We start from the raw sequence: 19,786 nt of genomic DNA, 5'->3' as shown, positions 1-19,786 counted from the left end.
TTCATTTGTAATCTTGTAATTTTTTCAAAACAAATTGTACAGTTCTTTACTACTGCTGTTGAACTAAAGTATTTATGTTCTCCAAATATAACTGTTACATAGCTCCACATATGTTTGACAGCTAATTAGGATGGCATATCTTTATCTTCTCTTGGTGGAGATAAGATTTATGTTACTTTTTTTCTCTTTTATCCCCCCTATAAATGCCTAGTTTTGTCATGTTTTTTTCCCTCACATATAGATAAATCTCACTTAAATTTTAAAATATGTTCCTCAACTATTTACTTGCAGTTATCAGTTGTGGAGATCCAGGAGTCCCAGCCAATGGCATGAGATATGGTGATGATTATGTTGTTGGACAAAATGTTACGTATATGTGCCAGCCTGGTTATACAATGGAAGCAAATAGTTCCTTAATTCGCACTTGTACTAGCAATGGCACGTGGAGTGGAGCAATCCCAACATGCAAAGGTACAACATTTATTTTGCTTGTCAGCTGTTTTTTCTATGACATTTACCTACACTGTTTATTGTAAATGGTTAATTTATTGGGTATTTCCATAGAAAGCAAAACTTACTTTGAGTATGAATACATTGAATTGATTTATTTGGCTGTGGAAATGATGACTTAATCCTTTACTTCTTATCCCTTTTATATTTCTACAAGCACAATATATTAAACCTTTTTTTATAGTTCTGCAGTATACTGTAGTAGTTTGCTGGATAGTTTAGATTTGTTAATTGCAGTTAGCATGTCCTAAGTGACCGTATATATGTGTCTCTGCTTTTACAAACAGAACACTCAAACATGTGAAAGACACCTCTGGGGAAGATCTAAATATATACAGACTGAACTTTGTCAAAAGAAAATTCATCTGAATTACTCTGTCTATAATACTAAGATTTTTAACCTGATCCCTCCTTTTTTAGATGGGTACCTTTAAGCATCACAAAAAGACTCTTGCTACAAAAAGACTCAATTGTTCTTACAAATTTCCCAATAAAGATTTTTCTATTTCATGTTATTTCTCCACTGTGGAAGTTGAAAGGATTAATCTCAAGATAGTCCTTCATCTTCTTCAAATTGCATACCTGATTTTTATGCTTTTGGGGTTTGTGTTGTTGTTGTTGTTGTTGTGTTTTTTTGTTGTAGGTGGGCTTGGGGTTTTTAATCTTAAAATTTAACCCTGTTAAAATTTTAACAGCAAAAAATCTGAACAAAAAATCTGAAACTAGAAGACAAACTTATCTATGGCATCAAAATATTTTCTCTGAGAAACTCACTTGCTCAACACTAAAACAAGTTCTCTCTAGAGTGATTTTTCTCCCTGATGCTACATCTGTAGAAAAGCCACATTACTATTTGGTGTATTTTTATGGGTTCACACTAAGTATGTCTGATCTCTATTCTTTCAAAGTTACCTACCTTTGTACTTTTTCTTATCAATCTTCCTTTTATTTCATTTTAAGGAAGCAAAGTGCTAAGCAGTGCTCATTTTCCTTCTATGAATTCATTTGTCAAACTAGATGAAATGAGTTTCAAAGCTCCACCATTTTTGCAATTACTTTTCTTGCTGAACACAGTTTTCCCAGTTTCTTACCAAGTCCAGTTTAATTCTAATTCACCTTTGACAATATCAATTTTAAAGTTGTTTTCCTGACACATTCTTAAAGATGTCAAACACTGAAATCCTATTGACATTTTTTTTTCCTATTTCAATGGTGCTCATTGATAGCCTCAGTTTCAATTAAAAAATTATTTCAAGAACTGAAGATTGGACATAGTGATCATATTGACCAAGTGTCTGTCTCCAGGAGTGGCTGAAAGTCAACAGCTAGAAGATCATAAGACAGAGCAAGTATTTTTTATAGTCTCTCAGCCTCAAATTATTATGGTCTACAGGACACCTAACTGGGACCAGAAGATCTAACTCTGATTTGACTCAAACAGAATCATACATAAGGAAGCTTTTCACTGTCAATTTTAAATTTGAGTTTTTGAGTCTTTCTGGTTTTGGATCATACATATTTAAGGCTTGTATAAATGCTAATTAATAATCCTATGAAGAATCTCTAGTGTTCGCAGAATTTCATTCTACTTTACATTAGTTTGTGTAACTAGGCAAGGTAATATTGTAATTAAAATAATATATAATATATTGTGTTATGTTAAATGTATAACAATTAGTTTTTACTGTCAGAATTAAGTGCCAGGGTCCTTTGGTACTATTTAGTTAAAATAATTGGAAAATGAACTGGGCAGAAAACACATGCATAATTGTCACTGTGCCATTGAAAGAGAAGATATAAATACTGCTCTGCTATGCCAAGTTGGAAAAGGATGCATGTTCATCTGCAGCTAAATATTCAAATATTCTAACATTGTCTTTTTTGCAGGCTTGCATTTGTAATACACTTGTAGTTTTTAAACTGAGAATGTCATGGTACATATTTATGTCTAAGTCTCTGACCAAATAGAGAAACATTCTGGCTTGTTGCTAGGTATTGTTTTGTTTTTTTTTTTTTCTTTTTCTCACCCTAAAATTCTGATGTTACATCTATTTTCTTCTACTTCTTCTCTTCTTTCCGAAGTATTCACCAATATTTCCTCCCTTATTAGTCAGCTCAGAATTTAAATTATACTGATCCTTTTAAAAGGACTATTCATGAAGCTCTTGGAGAATGAAGACAGAATTCTGCTGCTTAGAGCACTTATTTTGAATTCCATTTTTAAAAACATCACAGAAATGTGGCAAAAGCTATCATGTCCTTTTCTGGAACAAAACTAGGGTCCCAAAATCTAGATTTGATTTACTGGCTGGCAAAGGGTTATTTGATACTAGTATTCTCAAACAGCCATGAATGCTGCTGTATTTTTATGGTCTATATAACTGAGATTCTCTCACTGAAGAGAATAATGAGCATGTAGAAATAGTACCTAGTGAACCCTCTGCATGTTGCATTCAAATACATATTACTCATCACCTACTACCTCTGAATTCTTTTAAGCCTCCAAGATGACAGCTGTTCAAAACATTAGGTTAAAGATTATGGGTGCAGCATTTAACTTCCTCCATTTTTGTGACCTGTGTGTTCTCTGCTCAATTTTTAATCACCACATCTTCTCATTTATCCCAACTGGCTTTGCCAGATTAAATTGGTTTAGATTTTTTTTGCTTTCTTTCTCTTTTGCTAGCACAGTTTGCCCTTTTGTCTACCTCTGCCTTCCTGTACTGTTTTTCAGTCCTCTGGCCTACAACCAAATAGAAGATGTTTCTATTTTTTTCCTAGGAGGCCTGGAAATTACAAAATATACTGAAATACTTCTTGTTTGCCTTCTTAGAGGTAGAAATACTAACAGTTTCAAGGAAGTGCAAATCCTTGTATTTTCTCCCTATTACTAGCAACTAGATGCTTTTTGGTGATGAGCTACTCACAAAGTAAATAGTAACCAAACTGTGCTATTTAGAAACAGGCTTTCAAGTAATATTTTGGAACATGTTAAATCTAGCAAATGCATAAAATGGTAAACAGGAAGAAAATATTTTATTATTGCCACACTAATAAACCATGGTTGTACTCTCTGTTGTCTTAACTGAGAAAAAAATATTTAGTAGATTAGCAGACATATCTTAAATGTCGTACACGTCATAGTTTCCATACTGATTTTTAGGTAGTCTTCCTATTTGGTTTGATGCAGCATCCTGGTTTATTTAAGACACTTCATCAATCATCTACTACCTCCTAAGTGAAGGAAACCAGACCTACTAACTTCAGGAAATGTGGCAAGAATACAGTGAGAAAGATAGCATGCCCTGACTGTATTGTCCTCTAAAAAAAAAGGTGAAATTAGCCCATATGGTTCTTCTAGTAATTGTGTACACCGGGGATATTTACAGCAGCTGGCCCTAATTATTTTGAATATTATTGCAGCTGTTACCTGCCCAACTCCTCCGCAGATCTCTAATGGAAGGTTGGAAGGAACAAACTTGGACTGGGGATTTAGCATTAGCTATGTCTGCTCTGCAGGATATGAACTCTCTTTTCCTGCTGTTTTGACTTGTGTTGGGAATGGAACATGGAGTGGTGAAGTACCTCAGTGCTTACGTATGTATTCACATCATAGTCTGTATTTTGCTGTATTATGTTTTTTTTCCTCTCTGAATTTTCACTTTTCTTTCCCTCCCTCCCTCCCTCCCTCCCTCCCTCCCTCAGTGGCTCAATTAATTTCAAACCTGGGATAATTACAATCCTTCTAAAAATTTCTAAAATTTTTCAAAATTTTAATGTTACTAATAGATTGAGAAGGTCACGGAAATATCTGTAAAGCCTATGTGAGCATATATGAGTCTTTAGACACAGAAGAAAACAGAAAAAAATATTACAGACAATGTGTACAACATAATCCAAGGCAATTCAAAATTAAAAGGTTCTGTCTTGTTTTCAGATCCAGCTATATATGTGATAAGGTAACTTTTATAATCCCTTTTATATCCTCATATTCATCTTAAACTTCCTGTGATGTCACAGAGAAATTTTTCTGGCTGTAATGTTGACCAGGTCCTGGGTGATTCTGTGACAATTATCTGTTTTTCACCCTGCAATAAATGAACTGATATATTTTACACAATAAATTTTATTAATCTGAAAGTTATAAATAACATTGATGGATTCTTGTATTGCTAAAAATTTCATTACAGTATCCAATCCCGTTCATTAAAAGTGATTGTGATTTATCTGAGAGATATTCAATTGATTGCACTGAAGAAGGAGGTTTTGTAGTTATTTGCAGAAGAATTATACCACTCTGTAATGGTCTTCAAAATGGAGTCTAACTGGAAGAGGATCTTATCTTATTCATGGCTTTACAGTCTCTGAAATTTAATTTGAACTTGCCAAGTAGCTGTGTTTGCCAGGTAGCTTGCTAAATGTTGCAAAATGCACTTCTCTTTTCTTTTGCTATTTTTTTTTTCATTTTTCATCTGTTCCTGTCAAAAATTTTCGCTATTTTGGCTATATCCCAATACTATGAAAACATATATAGACCATCTTTTCTTTACATTTTTTTTCAATTAAATTCTCATATCATCAATTTCTGACTGCTGCTGAAACTCTGTGTGCCAGAGGTGGAGCATGATGAAAAGCATTTTTTCTGAAAGAAAAAGAGCAAGACCACTATTTGTTGCTTAAATTCTCTATGTAGAGCTCTTCTTGAGTCCACCATACTGTGAATATCAGAGACTATGAAAAAGTAGCTTCATGATTTGCTCTTGATTGAAAAATTGTGTCTTTCATTCATTTTTGGATACCACAAGCTATTTATGATTTTTAAAGTTGGAATACTCAGTACAGCAGTATACTCTGAAAAGTCTACCTTTAAACTTTTAAAAAGGTATATTTAGCACAGAATGCATCTGCCTGGGAAGTAAAGGCTATTTAATGCAGATTACATTAACTGAATGTTGTTGATGTGCAATGGTTATCCATTGGCCTGCAAGAGAAAACAATTGGCAGCCAGTGCTTGTCAAAGAGCTTAAGCAAGTTGCCATCTGGCAGAAATGAAAGGGAGCTGATGAAAGTCATTATCAATAAGCAGTTTCTGACATCAGAAATTTATTTCCTAACTTGGTTCCATAGAGCCTGTAGCTGAAGATGTGCAAGGTAGAGTTATGGCATAGAATAATTATTCAGAAGGGAATATGACTGTGTCCTTGGTTGAGTATTTGTAATCTATGACCCAGTAAATTTGTTTGCTTATTTACTCATGCAGTAATTTCAGTATTGCTGGTTTTATAAATTTGGCAGTAGATGGCAAAAATGTAGACCTATGCCAAAAAATTCCTAATTGCAGATATAACTTCAAATCATAGAATTATCGCAGAATATAATGAATTGGAAGAGATCATTAAAATCCAGCTGCTGGCTCAGCTCAGAACAACCCAAAGAGTTGTACCCATGCACCTGAGAGCACTGTTCAAAGATTTCTCAAAACCTGTCAGGCTTGGTGCTGCGAACACTTCCCTGAGGCTGTTCCAGTGTCCAACCACTCTCTGGAGGAAAAAATTTTTCTTATATACAACCTAAACCTCCCTGACCTTCATATCATCCCTTGGGTCTTGTCACTGGTTACCACACAGAAGAGATCAGTGCCTGTTGTTTTGTTTTGTCTAGTGAAGAAGCTGAAGATCTCAATGAGGTCTTGCCATAGTCTCTTCTCTTCTAGGCTGAGCAAATCAAGTGACCTCAGATACTCCTCATGTGGCTTCCTCTCAAGGCCCTTCACTGCATTTGCCGCCCTCTTTTGCATACTCTCTAATAGTTTTACATCCTTGCGTTGTGTCACCCAACACTTCACACAACATTCCAGGCGAGGCTGCCCCAGTGCAGAGCAGAGTGGGACAATCCCCTCCCTTGCCCAGCTGGTGATGCTGTGCCTGATGCCTCTGGGACATGGTTGGCCCTCCTGGCTGCCAGGGCACTGCTGGCTCATATTCAGCTAGCCACCAAGCAGGACCTCCGGGTCTCTTCCTGCAGTGCTGCTCTCCAGCAGTGTTCTCCTATTCTGGATGTCCATCCGGGGTTGTCCCATCCCTGTGAGTAAGATCTGGTTGGCATATTGGGTCTTCTGATTCCCTCAGAGGTGTTCACCTGTGAAAACCACCACTCTTTTAATTTGAGGTGGTCATAATGCAGGGGTAGGTTATTTTGCCCTCCAATTCCAGAAGGCCCTTGATTTGCATCTTAAGTTGTCAGTCCATTTCGTTCCTGGGCCTCATACCCATTGTGATAGGGCACCTAGGAAGATGAGGCATGCTGGGAAAGATTGGCCTGTCACTGCAAGTAGTTACCTACTTCCATTTCCCCTCCTCTTTTAGATCCCCTCCTTCTGCCTGGTGGTGAGACGTAGGGGATCCTTCATTTTTTGTGTTATGGTTGGCTGGTATATTCATCTCAGGGATGGTAGAATATGATACCACAAGTCAGTCTCCTTGTCTGGTGCTCCTCAGCCCGAATGCCTTCTCAAGAAGCTCAGTTTCAACAGGCTGAGCATCTCCTCTACCTGGGCACATCTCAGACAGGTGTGCTCACTGCTACAATCAGACATTGACAAGAAGTGTGCTGTTAATCAGTTAAATTTCTTCTAAGAATGAAATGAGCCTCACAGTCTCAGTGCTCTCAGAGTCCTTAGGAAAATATTTCCATCGAGAGTGGAAACACTCATAAAACTTCCAGTTCACTGCAACTTTAGTTTGTTCTGTAGTCACCTGTTCTAGTATCAGAGGGAAACTGCTGTGTTTTACCATGATGCCTGGTATCCATCCTTCCTGTTATAAGAGGAAGATATTCAGTAGATATTCAATGACTAGGTCAGCTTGACTGTCAACTAAGTGGTAGGGTTTCCTTAGTTTTAGCAGAAAAGAATAAATTTGCCAAACCCTCGTTTCTGAATGTGAGAATTGTTTTTTCCCTTCAGAGCTGTTGTTACTTTGTTGGTGCAAAGAACTGTCAGGACACAATTTCAAGTCCCTGTGTTAAAAATTTGTGTTTCATGTATTTTCAAATTAAGACACAGAATTTTCTAGCGAAAGCATAACAACCATGATCTGTCATTCACCAATGAAGTACACTGTGTGTACACTATGTGGCACTATCCCCAATCCATAGATCTTTTCAGAATTTGGCCCATAATTCTGCACACAGTCCCCTGTCACCTAAGTGATGAAGTTGCATGTATTTCTGGTATGTTACAGATTTAGCCCTTTTTCTTCACCATTGTGGGTGGGCATGGATTTCCCATACAGTCAGTGTCTGAAGAAAGAAGCAGAGAGCAGGAACATGTCATGTGAGCAGGTCCTTTGGAAAGCTTAAAACATGGATGACAAAAATAGACACATTACAAATGTGTTTTGAAGATTGTTGTTGAGTGATGTAATTTAAATTATGTTTGTAGATGAGAAAGTTGGAGTGCAAAATTCCACTGTCTGTACAGCATATCTATTTAGCAACATTATTTAACATGTACAGGTTAGGGGGCTATATTATTACTAATATTATTATTACACCACTTTCTGTCTGATATGAAATTAGACTACACAATACTGGAATTCATGGTGTGTCAAGGAATAATATAGTCTGATGACATAGGGTTGGCCATAGCTGATTTAATTTCCTGGGTCAGTTATTCAAAATACAGCTTCTGACATTATTCAATACTTCATACTGCAGAAGAAGGCCAGTAAATTTGCTAAAAGTGCATTCGCTCAATTATGACATTCTATAGACAAAAGGAATCCTTAGGTGATAGGAATAGGGTAAATATCCATTTAAGAACAGATTTTTATGAGTGAAATTTATCCTAATAACAGTTTAATAGTATCTGACTTTTAGATTGCTACAGAAGTTTCTTTATTAAGGGGTAGTTTTGGTGTTTCATTATTGTTAACTGTTAAAACTTTCAACTATTGTACTTCCATACATACCAAATCTTGCCTTTCAGTGAAGGATGAGGCAGCAGGACTTTATGACTCCTAAAATCTATCTGCTAAATCCTTTAATCATGCAAAAATGTTGAGCACTGGGTAGGTGTCAAGAAAGCAGGAGAGGAGGGAAGAATGACATGAAAGTTTGATACACTCTTTGATTGCTCAGTAAAGATTTTCAGACTGATGTGGTTTGGGGCATGGAGGAATTGTGACTATTTGGACTTCAATAAAATAAGTTGTCAAATTGATATGTTAAGTGTGAGGTACTGATCAAGCACATTATAAAGTCATTTTGAACAACTATCAGAACTAGTACAATCTAGCAGACTAAATATATGTCTAGTCTCTCTGAATTCCTGTTAAATGTTTCCACATTTGACCTGTGTTAAATAAAATAAATACAAAATTTGGAGTAATTTCTTCTCTTAGTTCAGCTAAGTGTTTTTTTTTTTTGTTTTTTTTAATAAATGACACATTCAATTTCTGTCATTGTTATTTCACAGCCAAGTTTTGTGGTGACCCTGGAGTACCTGCTCAAGGGAAAAGAGAAGGCAAAAGCTTCATCTATCAGTCAGAAGTCTCTTTCAGCTGCAACCCTCCTTTTATTTTGGTTGGCTCTAACACCAGGATTTGCCAAGCAGATGGAACATGGAGTGGTTCTTCTCCTCGATGCATAGGTATGATTTTGCCCATGAATTGAAATTTATTTTAATGGTTTTCATACATCTTCTTGCTAAGTCAGTCTAGGATTTTTCCATTATTTTGAATTATTTTGATGTTATTCTATACTCTCTAAGAATCAAATCACTTTATTTTTGTCTTTGTTATTGGCTTTATGATTGCATGTTACTGAGCAAGCTTAATTTTGACATAGAATCATGTATTTAATTAAAATGCTGTAATTTGTTTTGTCTTTAATACATGGCAACTTTTTTAGAACCTACTCGCACAGCATGTGAAAATCCAGGAGTCCCAAGGCATGGGTCACAAAATAACACATTTGGCTATCAGGTAGAGTATACTTTTTTTATTAACTTGCATAGATATTTAAATGTTTTATACTACCACAAAGTCTACAAATATCTTATTAGAGGTTCAGAGACTGCTTCTGTAAGAGTTATTTGCTGCTGTGTTGCTCTGTTTCCTTATTTCCAGCTTTTGGATTACACTAACCCTGTGTCCCTATCAGCAATGCACTACATGAAAAACTTGTGATCAAGTTCCACTTGATTTCACCTTGAAGACTCTCAGTATCTCCGAGCAATATATGAGCCTCCTACAATTTATTAAATAGGCTTTTTTCTCCTCAAAAGTATGTATACTGTGTGTCAAACTGCTAGTATGGACATACTCTAAAAAACAGGCTTTTTTTCCTGAGAGAAAATATGTTTGGAACCATAAATGAATTACAGAGTCCCAGACCTGTTAGGAGAACTTCTAGCCCACTCCCCCTTCTCAAAACAGGGTCAGCTAGAACAGGTTTATGAGGGCTGTCTCCAGGTGGTTTTGAATATTTGCAGGGATGGAGACTCAGCAGTTCCTCTGAGCATCCTGTGCCAAACTGATCACCCATACAGTGAAAATGAACACACTTTCCTTAGTTTTAAAGAGAATTTCATGTGTTTCAATTATACCAATTTCTTCTTGTTGTGTCTCTGGGCATCACTGAAGAAAATCTGCTTCTGTTGCTTGTCCTGCCCCCAGGGTTGTTTTTTTTTTGCAGGCTGGATAACCCCAGGTCTTTCAGCTACTCCTTGTATTTCAGATGCTGTAGTCCCTTAATCAATTTTGTGGCCCATCACTGGACCCAATACAGTATTGTCCTTGTCTCTCTTGGACTGGTGAGCCCAGCCCTGGATCCAGCACTCACTTCTGACTCACTGGGGCCAGCAGAGGAGAAGAAGCACCTTCCTTGACCTGTTTTCACTGCTCTGCCTGATGCCTTCCTGGAGACTGCCACATTTATACAAGGCTGTGTTTTGGCAAATGGTGCTTACATATGTTTCTGTTGGAAAAAGAATTGAGAAACTGAAAATTATTTTGAACTGCTGATTTTCTGATTCACACAAAACACTTATGTCAGTGAGATGTTTTCATGAGTGAGTGGCTTAGAGATGCAAAAATGTACCTTATAATTTCCTAGGAATCTTGTGTACAAAGACAGAGCATAATCTATCCTGTGACATCTGTGTTTGATGTCAGGGCTGAAAGCTCCAGGCACATGAAGAGGTATGAACAGAAGTGTACCTAGCAGCTGCACAGCTGTGTGAGATCTCTGTCTAGTAGGAGGAGAATAAAAAACTGCAGTTTGCTGGAAATGCAAGAAAGGGCTGGCTGAAATTTGAACAAATTTACAAAATTAAATTAGTTTTTTAAAGCAAGTTGTAGCTAAAGACTTTTGAAATTTTCATGGCCAAAAATTTCTTTGGTTTATCCTTTTGGTGGCCTTTATGCAGTACTACTCTGTCTTGGTTTTTAGCAATATTTGGGTCACGATCATATGCAAGTGATAATGAAATTGGCCAAGTTTCTCTAGGAACTGAAAGTGCTGCTTTGTGCCAAGATAGAATACGCAGGGACAGACCTTAGTCTAACTTCGTTTGGTTATAATACAATATTATCCTAGAGAACAACTCTTTATTCAACTATGTATCAAAGAAATAATTTATTAAGCTTTTTCTATTATTTTATTATCAGAGTTTCACATATTAATGAGCTTTCATTGAAGAAGGTAAGTCAGTGTCTCATTTGTGCTGTAGTTGTTGTGAGTAAAATATCACTCACAGCTAGCATGGAACTCTAAAAATATAAAGCAAAATGTCAATTAACAAATCATTTGTAAAATAAGTATAAATGCTAGCAGAGTTTACAACCCTATAATTCTAAAAAAAAAAATTTTAAATTGTAACCACTTTTAAGGTTTGTGCCCAGATGTATGTTCTACAGTCTCCTTACCCAGCCAGCAACTTATTCTCATGTTCACACCGTGAATTTGATTTTATGTTGTAACTTTGTAACTAAATGTGCAACTTCTGGTTACTCTAAGTGTGATTGCTTAGTTAATACATAACTGGGAAGAAGTATCAGTCATACAGATGAAGCTGAGATAATCTCTTGATTGGGTGGAAACAATTGTGAAAATGACTGGTTCTAGACAAGTTATTGTCTGTAGATCCCAGAACGAAATTTTGCATTATCATATATTGTATAATGCTATGACTCCTTAAAGCCACAAAGATAATGTTAATTAATGTATATTATGCTATAATTAGCTCCCGGTGTGAATGGGATAATTTTTGCTTCTATCCATAGCAGGAAGGTAAAGAATAGTTATATTCTGTTCCAAAATACAGATGTGCAGGTTTTTTTTGATTGTTTTATTTGGGTTTTGTTTGTTTTGTTTTAACTCTCTTAAGTACTTCATATTTAAACTAATATTAGTAGGATAACTTAATTGACTTAATTGTCAAGGTTTAAATTTATTTCTCTCATAAAAAAAACCAAGCTGTAGTCTTACACTTAGAATTCAAGTTTTCATATGTGAAATCCTGTTTTAAGTACTTTTCATCAAATGGCATTATTTTTTCTTTTATCTGATAAAAATCACTCACTGACACTTGCTTTTCACAACACTGATGCCAAGTTATGAGCTTCCACAGCACCACTGCTTTGTTCCTCTTTTTTCCCCTACTCTTGATTATCTGTTTTCGTATCTCATTGATTGGACTGAAAGTTCAGACAAACACAAGATAATTCTAGGCTTGACTGAAAGGTGTGTCTAAACCTGACCTCCTGGAACCTACACTAACAAAAGCACCAGTATCACCATGTCACATTGGAAGGATGTTTCAGCTATTGAAATTAAAGAGCTTTGTAGAAAATGAGGCAACAGAAATTTTCAGGGACTTTATTGCTCAGTATTGAATTCTTCAGGCAGAAGCAGTTTCTTATGTGTTCAAATAACATGAAAATACCAGTTTAGTTCTACTTGGATGTCTGGCATGGCATGGAAATGAGTAGCATCATCTGCTTTAATTTTATGAATATGTACATCTAGGATGTTTACCTTTCATCTGAGCCATTTTATTTGACAGATCTTAGCAGTGTGTTACAATGTAGACAAAATAACTTTAGAACTTAGTGAATACTGACTTAATCTGTAATCTGGAAAATAAATCACTCTTTGGAAAAAAACTGTGGAGTTTGAAATACTTCTTCAGCTATATTGCTAGAAACAGAAAAGTACTTATAGCACTTTCACCATAAGCTATTGTAACACAAGGTACTACTCAATTGAAGAAACAGTTTAGAACTGCTTATATCAGTAAGTCATATATATAAGATTTACTACTTCTCATACTTTTCCAACATGTTTTTTAGAAACTCAGCTATCTTCCCTTATATTGAGGCCTAAACTGAGCCGAAGAGAAGTCTTAATTTAAAAAGGAAAATGGACACAATGCAGTAGTGATAGCCCTCTGCTAGCTCTTGGGTTCCATTTTATGAAATTTTATATGAAACTTGATCTGCAGATGTTGAGCAGTCTTACAAATAATCTTCTTCTGTGAATGTAATGCTTATAAAAACCTCAGTGTTGATTAAATTGTAAGATGGAGTTCCAAGAGAAGTGCTCTACTACCACAATATAGCTCTCTCCATTAGCACAGTTGGCAACACCACTGCATCAATGAAAATGTAATTTAAACCACATCAGACACCATGTATTTTCCTGCTTCTCATTGTCCTGAGGTCTCTGGAGTCAGTGTGTTAGTGTCACAACCTGGAGTGTTTCACTGGCAAGAAAATGATTTTTCTTTCTTTTTTTTTTTTTTTTTTAAGTTTCTGTCATTCATGTTTCCCCTCAGGTTATTTGTAATGTTTCTAACCCTTTTACACCACTCACACTACAGCTCATTATTATACACATATATTTCAATCTATAGAAAATGTACTCTAAGGTACATTTCACCTGTTAGATAGTTGTTCTTTTTTTACCTCTGAAATCTGATCCTGTCTAGGCCTGCATGTTTTTAAAGGTGAGTTCACATCAACAGGATCTCCAGTGCTAAGACTGTGTTGCAGCTTTTATCATAGTCCCACTGTAGTCTTCCTCAGGGCATCCTGCTGTCTGTATTTCTCAAGGGCTTTGCTGTTGTTCCAGCAGCAGGCCTATATTTCTCTGTACCGCATCACATTGGTGGGAAATAGCTCATTCTGCACTTACTAGATTCTTTTTTTTTTCTGCTATGGATATAATCTGTGGTTGTACCATGCAAAGAGAAAGGCATAAGACCTGGTCATAGCTACCTGATCACAGGAAATTTAAATTTTACAGCTAAAGCAAGTGTAGCAACAAAACAAAACAAAATCGAAACAAACACAAAACTCCAGGCATCTCAAGACTCTCTCAGACAAAGGAAGCCTGTCAAGCTTCTGCCAGCAGTCTTGCAAACTTAAAACTTGTTATAAGGGCAGTAATGTACTAGTGGGTTACCAAACTACAGATATAGTGAAGACTTAATGAGGTGTGTTTTCATTCACTTAAAATGTGATGCTAAAAGTTACTGAAGATAAACAACTGGCATTCCTTTAGCTTCTCAGTTCTTCAGCACAAATTACTGGGGATAAAGAAATTTATTAGAGTATCTTCATGTTCTTTGGTGAACTGAGATTTAAGGAGAAACTTGACTGTAGAGTAACTCATGAGAGTTAGAAGTATCTTCCAATCTTACAAGAAATTTTAGAAATAAGAAAGATAATAACTTATTATTTTGATAATTATTAGACATTATTTTCATCTTATTTGGTGAAAAAAAATACCTAGAGTATTTTATAAATGGATAGATGTTGATATTTATTAATTTTCTTCTCAGATTCTCCTGTAAGAGAATAACAAATATGCAATCTTTGGGATTTAGAAAAAAAAAAAAAAAGGAGAAAAGAAAAAAAGTAATGTGTTAATTTTGGGAATATCCAAGCTGTAACTGATACTATAGAAAAGGCAGCTATAGAACAGACATCAGGCACTGTATTTTTTGTATTGGATGCAAACACCATTGCCCAGAGTACTAATGCTTCTACTTGGGCTATAGAATAAAACTTAGAACAAACCTGAGTCGCAGGACTGGGAACTTTTTCAGCATAGAAATACTGTATTGTAGCGCCATCTGGTGCCTCTGATGCAAGAGTATTGCAAAGTAGACAACAAAACTTTTTAAAATTACTTTTATTTGTTTAATAATTACTATACATATCATATATCATTAATTTATATAATATATTTTATTACATATTAATTTTAATATTATCTTCATTTGTCTGTAATCCTGAACAGCATGGCAGCACTTAAACATCTTCATCCCTTGGGCAGCTGCTGCATTTTTGATGCTGCTTTAAAGGTTATATAAAGGTTGTGTTTCTTGTGAAACCATAAAATCATGGCATGGTTTGGGTTGAAAGGGACCTTCAATATAATCTAGTTTCACCCCCCCTGCCATGGATAGGGACACCTTCCAGTAGACCAGGTTGATTGGAGCCCCATCCAACCTGGCCTTGAACACAGCCAGGTATGAGGCAACAACAGTTTCTCTGGGCAACTTGTCATAGTCTCTCACCGCCCTCACAACAAAAACCTTCCTCCCAGTATCTAATCTAAACCTACTCTCTTCTGAATCTGTTCCCTCTTGTCCTATCAGTTTATATATCTGTGAACAGTTCCTCTCCAGGATACCTGTAGGCTCCCTTCAGTTACTGGAAGGCCACCATTAAGTCAGAATGAAGCCTTCTTTTTTCCCAGCTTAACAAACACAGTTGTCTCAGCCTTTCCTCACAGGAGAATCCCTCAGATCATTTTGGCAGCCCTCCTGTGGATTTCCTCCAACAAGTCCATGGTTTTCTTGTGCTGACACTCAAATTAGGACACAGGACTCTGGGTGAGGTCTCACCAGAACAGAATAGAGGGACAGAATCACTTCCCTCGGCCTGCTGCCCTATGCTGCTTTTGGTGCCTCCCTGGATGGAATTGGCTTTTTGGGCTGCAAGCGCACATTGCTGCCTCATGTCCAGCCTCTCATCTACTAGCACCTCCAAATCCTTCTCAGCAGGGCTGCTCTCAATCTGTTCATATCCCAGTGCACCCCTACTATAAGGTGTAGTGCAGCACCTTGAACTTGATCTTACTAAACCTCAGGATGGTCTCATGGGCTACTTCTCAAGTTTGCCCAGGTCCATCTGGATGGATCTCATCCTTCAGATTTGTCACACACACCACTCAGCTTGGTGTCATTTGTGAATTTGCTGACAGTGCTCAATCCTTCACCAGTGTTGTTAAGGAAGATAATAAATAACACTAGTTCCAATACTAAACCCGTTGATGTCCACTGGGATTCTGAAACATTGACCACTACCTTCTGGATGTGACTGTCCCATCACTTTCTTATCCATCTAACAGTCCACTGATCTAATCAATCTTTGTCCAGTTTAGAGAGAAGGATGTTTTGGGGGATTCTTGAGAAAGGTTTTACAGAAGTCCAGAAAAATGATATCTGTAGTGCTTCACTTGTCCACTGATGTAGTCATATGAACACATCTTTCTTAAGGCTAGTACTTTTTAAAAGTAATACATTGATGCTGATTGTTTTAACTAAGATCTTTACCACAAAATAATTTTTAAAAAAGGCTTCTATAGCTACACTGTGCAATTTCTAAAACTTGTAGTACTTTACTACTTTGTGCTTAATCATGCAAATGATTTAGTGTATTTCCTTCAAAATCTTTTACAAGTAATTACATAGTCCAGTGAACACAGAAAAAAGCAAAATAAAAGGAGATGAATTTTAAATATCATCCCGTGTTGACGAGCTACTATCTGTAGTTCATTGGTTATTATTAAATTTCATTCTGATGAGAAACTTAAGCTGAAATGGAATAGTAGTATAAAGTTTCAAATGAATACTTGTAGCAGTGAAATGCTGTTTCCCGGTACTAAACTACCGAGAAATAATCCACATTTTACCTTTGAGCACCAGTCTGAATCAAGTGTTACGCATTTAAGCAAAATAATTAAAAAATCATACCCAAACCAGAGCTATAAATGTGCTGTCACAGATAGTTTAACATTTCCAACTTCTTGTTTAAACATGAGTTGATAAATATATTAATGCAGGTCACTGCAGAACAGCAGATATTATCTATGCACCTTAATATTTGAGTTAAGCACTCACACTGTGTAATACAATACTGTCTGAATTATGTACTTCTAATCTAATTTCCTCGCTTTTGATGGAAACTAAGAATTATTTGCATTTTCATCAATTTCACCATGACTGGACATGCTGAACAAGTTATTCTATTTTATGTTTGTGCAGAAACTGTAAGAATTCTATTTTCCTTTTTATACAACACATACCCATAATAAGGATAATAATTAAAAGCTAATCTCAGATGAATTGCTACTGGAAATTTTAATGTACTTGCGTTCCAGTTTCTATTATCAAAATGGTTGAAGAGCTGTTATTCTTTACCTCTTCTCTTCAAAAAACAAAATTAAAAAATCATAGGAACATTCTGAAGCATGAGACAGTGTTGTTGACCAGCCCCTTCTATTCTAATCAAATATTTCTTATTATAATCTGTGAATATATTAGCATTCCCCAAAGGGGGATCTAATTCAGCAAAAGTGCAGTAGAATCTAATGCCTGTTTCAGTTCTGTGACTTGCCTTGTTTGTGGCAATTTTGTCCAACTGCCTCTCTTTTGGCCCAGAGTGGAAAAAGCACCATAAGCTTTGTTTCCAAACTCACAATTCATCAACTGTTCCAGGCCCAAAGCAACACACTAGAGAGACCACAGAAGATGAGGATTCGATTTTCTTCCATGGTGGATCTAATTTTGGGGGGAGAGTAATCCTACTGAGAATGAAGCAGCTTTTTATTTCATATCAAATTGTTCTGTGAAATTAATTTACTTTCCAGAGAAAGGGACTCACAACTTATCAAGTCTGTATTATGTGAAAGAGTGATCAAATTTAGCAAAAAAATATCCCAGCTTGATAGTTGCTCATAACAATATTATTGTGTTTTCTACTTTTCAACAGGTGGGAAATGTTGTTCAATTTCAGTGTAAAAAAGGACACCTGCTCCATGGTTCAACAACACGAACTTGCCTTCCTGATCTTACATGGAGTGGCATCCAGCCAGAATGTATACGTAAGAAATTATACATTTTCTTCTTTCATCAATTTTTTAATCTAGATTATTTAGCTGTGGTAACATTGTCATAAAGTTAATCTATATGAATGTATTAACTGAAAGTTAACAGAAATCTGCCTTACTAGATTACAGCAGCTAGAAATAGAATTCTGAGTGACTTTTGTGTAATAACAATAGAACTAAAAAAAAAAAAAAAAAAGAAAAAAAAGAAAAATAAAAAAGAGATGAAAAAGGCAGATCTTCATCCAAAGTCAATTTCTGTCTAAGAAAATGACTTCCAACTCAGAGGAGGTGATGAGAACAGGACATATCAGAAGGCCATATTCTAAAATACCCAGGAAAGCATATAATTAAAATCAGTTCTAGTAAAGAGTTTGAACTGTTTCCCAGCCAAGGAGCCACAGTATTTTAAGATGGGGATAAAAGTGTTTGCAATTGGAAATGTTTGAATCTGAAATAGAGAGAATCTTCTTTGAGTATAGATAGAAGCACTTAATTTCATAGATCTTTTACACTTTGGTAAATAATGATAATTTACTGAAGACGTAAGATCATGGTTAGTCTTTCTAGTTCAGCTAGTCAGCTGTATTTTTTCTGGAAAGTCTTACCTTGTAAGACCCTTTAGAATCACTTCAGTGAATGGAGAAGTATCCATAGAAGGAAACAGCATTACTATTATTTCAGATGGTGCTAGTATTAATCTTAGGCAAACAGCAGATCAGGTAGCTCAGTGTGAAGGGCAAACTCCACTCTTGGAGGCATGCTGTCTTTGAGATAACATATAAATCCCACATTCTGGTGATTGTTAAATATATAAGACTCTTCATATGACATTAGAAATGGTAACTTAATTTTTTCTGACATTTACAACTCACCTTAAATTTCTCCTTGACCTTTCATAGTGTTTTCCAAGTAGCCATTTACTTACTGTTATACAATGCTACATAGTCATAAGTCACAAGCTATGATTGCTTTTAAGTCTGGTATGGTGTGTGCTGTTTCTGTTCTCATATGCAGATAATTAATTTTGTTCATGCAAGTACATTTCAGTCTGTTCTTGGTCCCTTGGAATTGAAAGATCAAGGTTTAAGTGTGTATTTACTGACTTGTGGTGATATTTTATAGACTATATAGTAATTTATAATGTGAATTAAAATATATTAATATGTAATTTCTACTGATTTTTTACTTTACTAGTTAACTGTCAGAATGAGCATACATTATCTTTTCAGAAATATTTTCACCATTTTGACAGAAGGATATTTTTCTTTGTAGCTCACAGCTGTAAACAACCAGAAACACCAAGTCATGCTAATGTTGCAGGCATGGATCTTCCATCACTTGGTTATACATTGATTTACACTTGTCAGCCAGGCTTCTTCTTGGCAGGAGGATCAGAGCACAGAGCCTGTAGGTCTGATGGCACATGGACTGGGAAGGTTCCAGTTTGTGAAGGTAAGCTCTTCAGTGCTTTTCTTTACTTGCAGTTGGCACATGCATGCCAGCAATTTGATTGGGCCCAGTCAGCATCTTTTTATGATAGGCAGGTCCTGCTGGATGAACCAGATCTTCTATAACAAACTGACCTGCTCAGTACCTGGCACTGGTGAGACCACACCTTGAATAGTGTGTGCAGTTTTGGACCCCTCACTATGAGAATGATATTGAGGTACTGGACTATTCCCAAAGAAGAGGAATGAAGCTGCTGAAAGGTTTGCAGCAGAAGGCTTATGAGGAGAGACTGGGGAAGCTGAGGGTCTTTATCCTGGAGAAAAGGATGCTGAGGGGAGACTTTATTGCTCTCTATAATTCCTGAAAACAGGTTGTAGCAAGGTGAATGTTGGTCTCTTCTTCAAATTAGCAAGTGATGAGAGGAAGTGGCCTAAAGCTGTGTCAGGCGAGGCTTAGGTTGGACATTATGAGAAATTTTTAGGAAAAATTGGGAAGAAATGTCAAGCACTGGAACAGGCTGCCCGGGAAAGTGGTGGAGGTAGATGTGTAGATGTGGCATTTAGAGGCATAGCGTAGTGGAGGACTTGGTAATGTTAGGTTAGCTATTGGACTCTAAGATCATAGAGGTCTTTTCCAACCTAAA

General features: G+C 36.2%; 1 protein-coding gene across 3 annotated transcripts in view; it reads left to right on the top strand.

Annotated features, from left to right (window-relative positions):
* Positions 1 to 19,786, top strand: part of CSMD3 (CUB and Sushi multiple domains 3) — a 579,290-nt gene that overhangs the window by 545,770 nt on the left and 13,734 nt on the right. For all 3 annotated transcript variants that reach the window (XM_050970810.1, XM_030234789.2, XM_050970809.1), the window contains 6 exons: positions 292 to 471; positions 3,934 to 4,107; positions 8,987 to 9,160; positions 9,421 to 9,494; positions 17,577 to 17,688; positions 18,967 to 19,146. In XM_050970810.1, coding sequence (XP_050826767.1) covers positions 292 to 471; positions 3,934 to 4,107; positions 8,987 to 9,160; positions 9,421 to 9,494; positions 17,577 to 17,688; positions 18,967 to 19,146 — 894 coding nt within the window. The remainder of the gene's footprint in view (positions 1 to 291; positions 472 to 3,933; positions 4,108 to 8,986; positions 9,161 to 9,420; positions 9,495 to 17,576; positions 17,689 to 18,966; positions 19,147 to 19,786) is intronic.

Source organism: Serinus canaria, chromosome 2 (genome assembly GCF_022539315.1).
Source record: "Serinus canaria isolate serCan28SL12 chromosome 2, serCan2020, whole genome shotgun sequence".
NCBI lineage: Eukaryota > Metazoa > Chordata > Aves > Passeriformes > Fringillidae > Serinus > Serinus canaria.
This window is presented reverse-complemented; position numbering and strand designations above follow the sequence as displayed.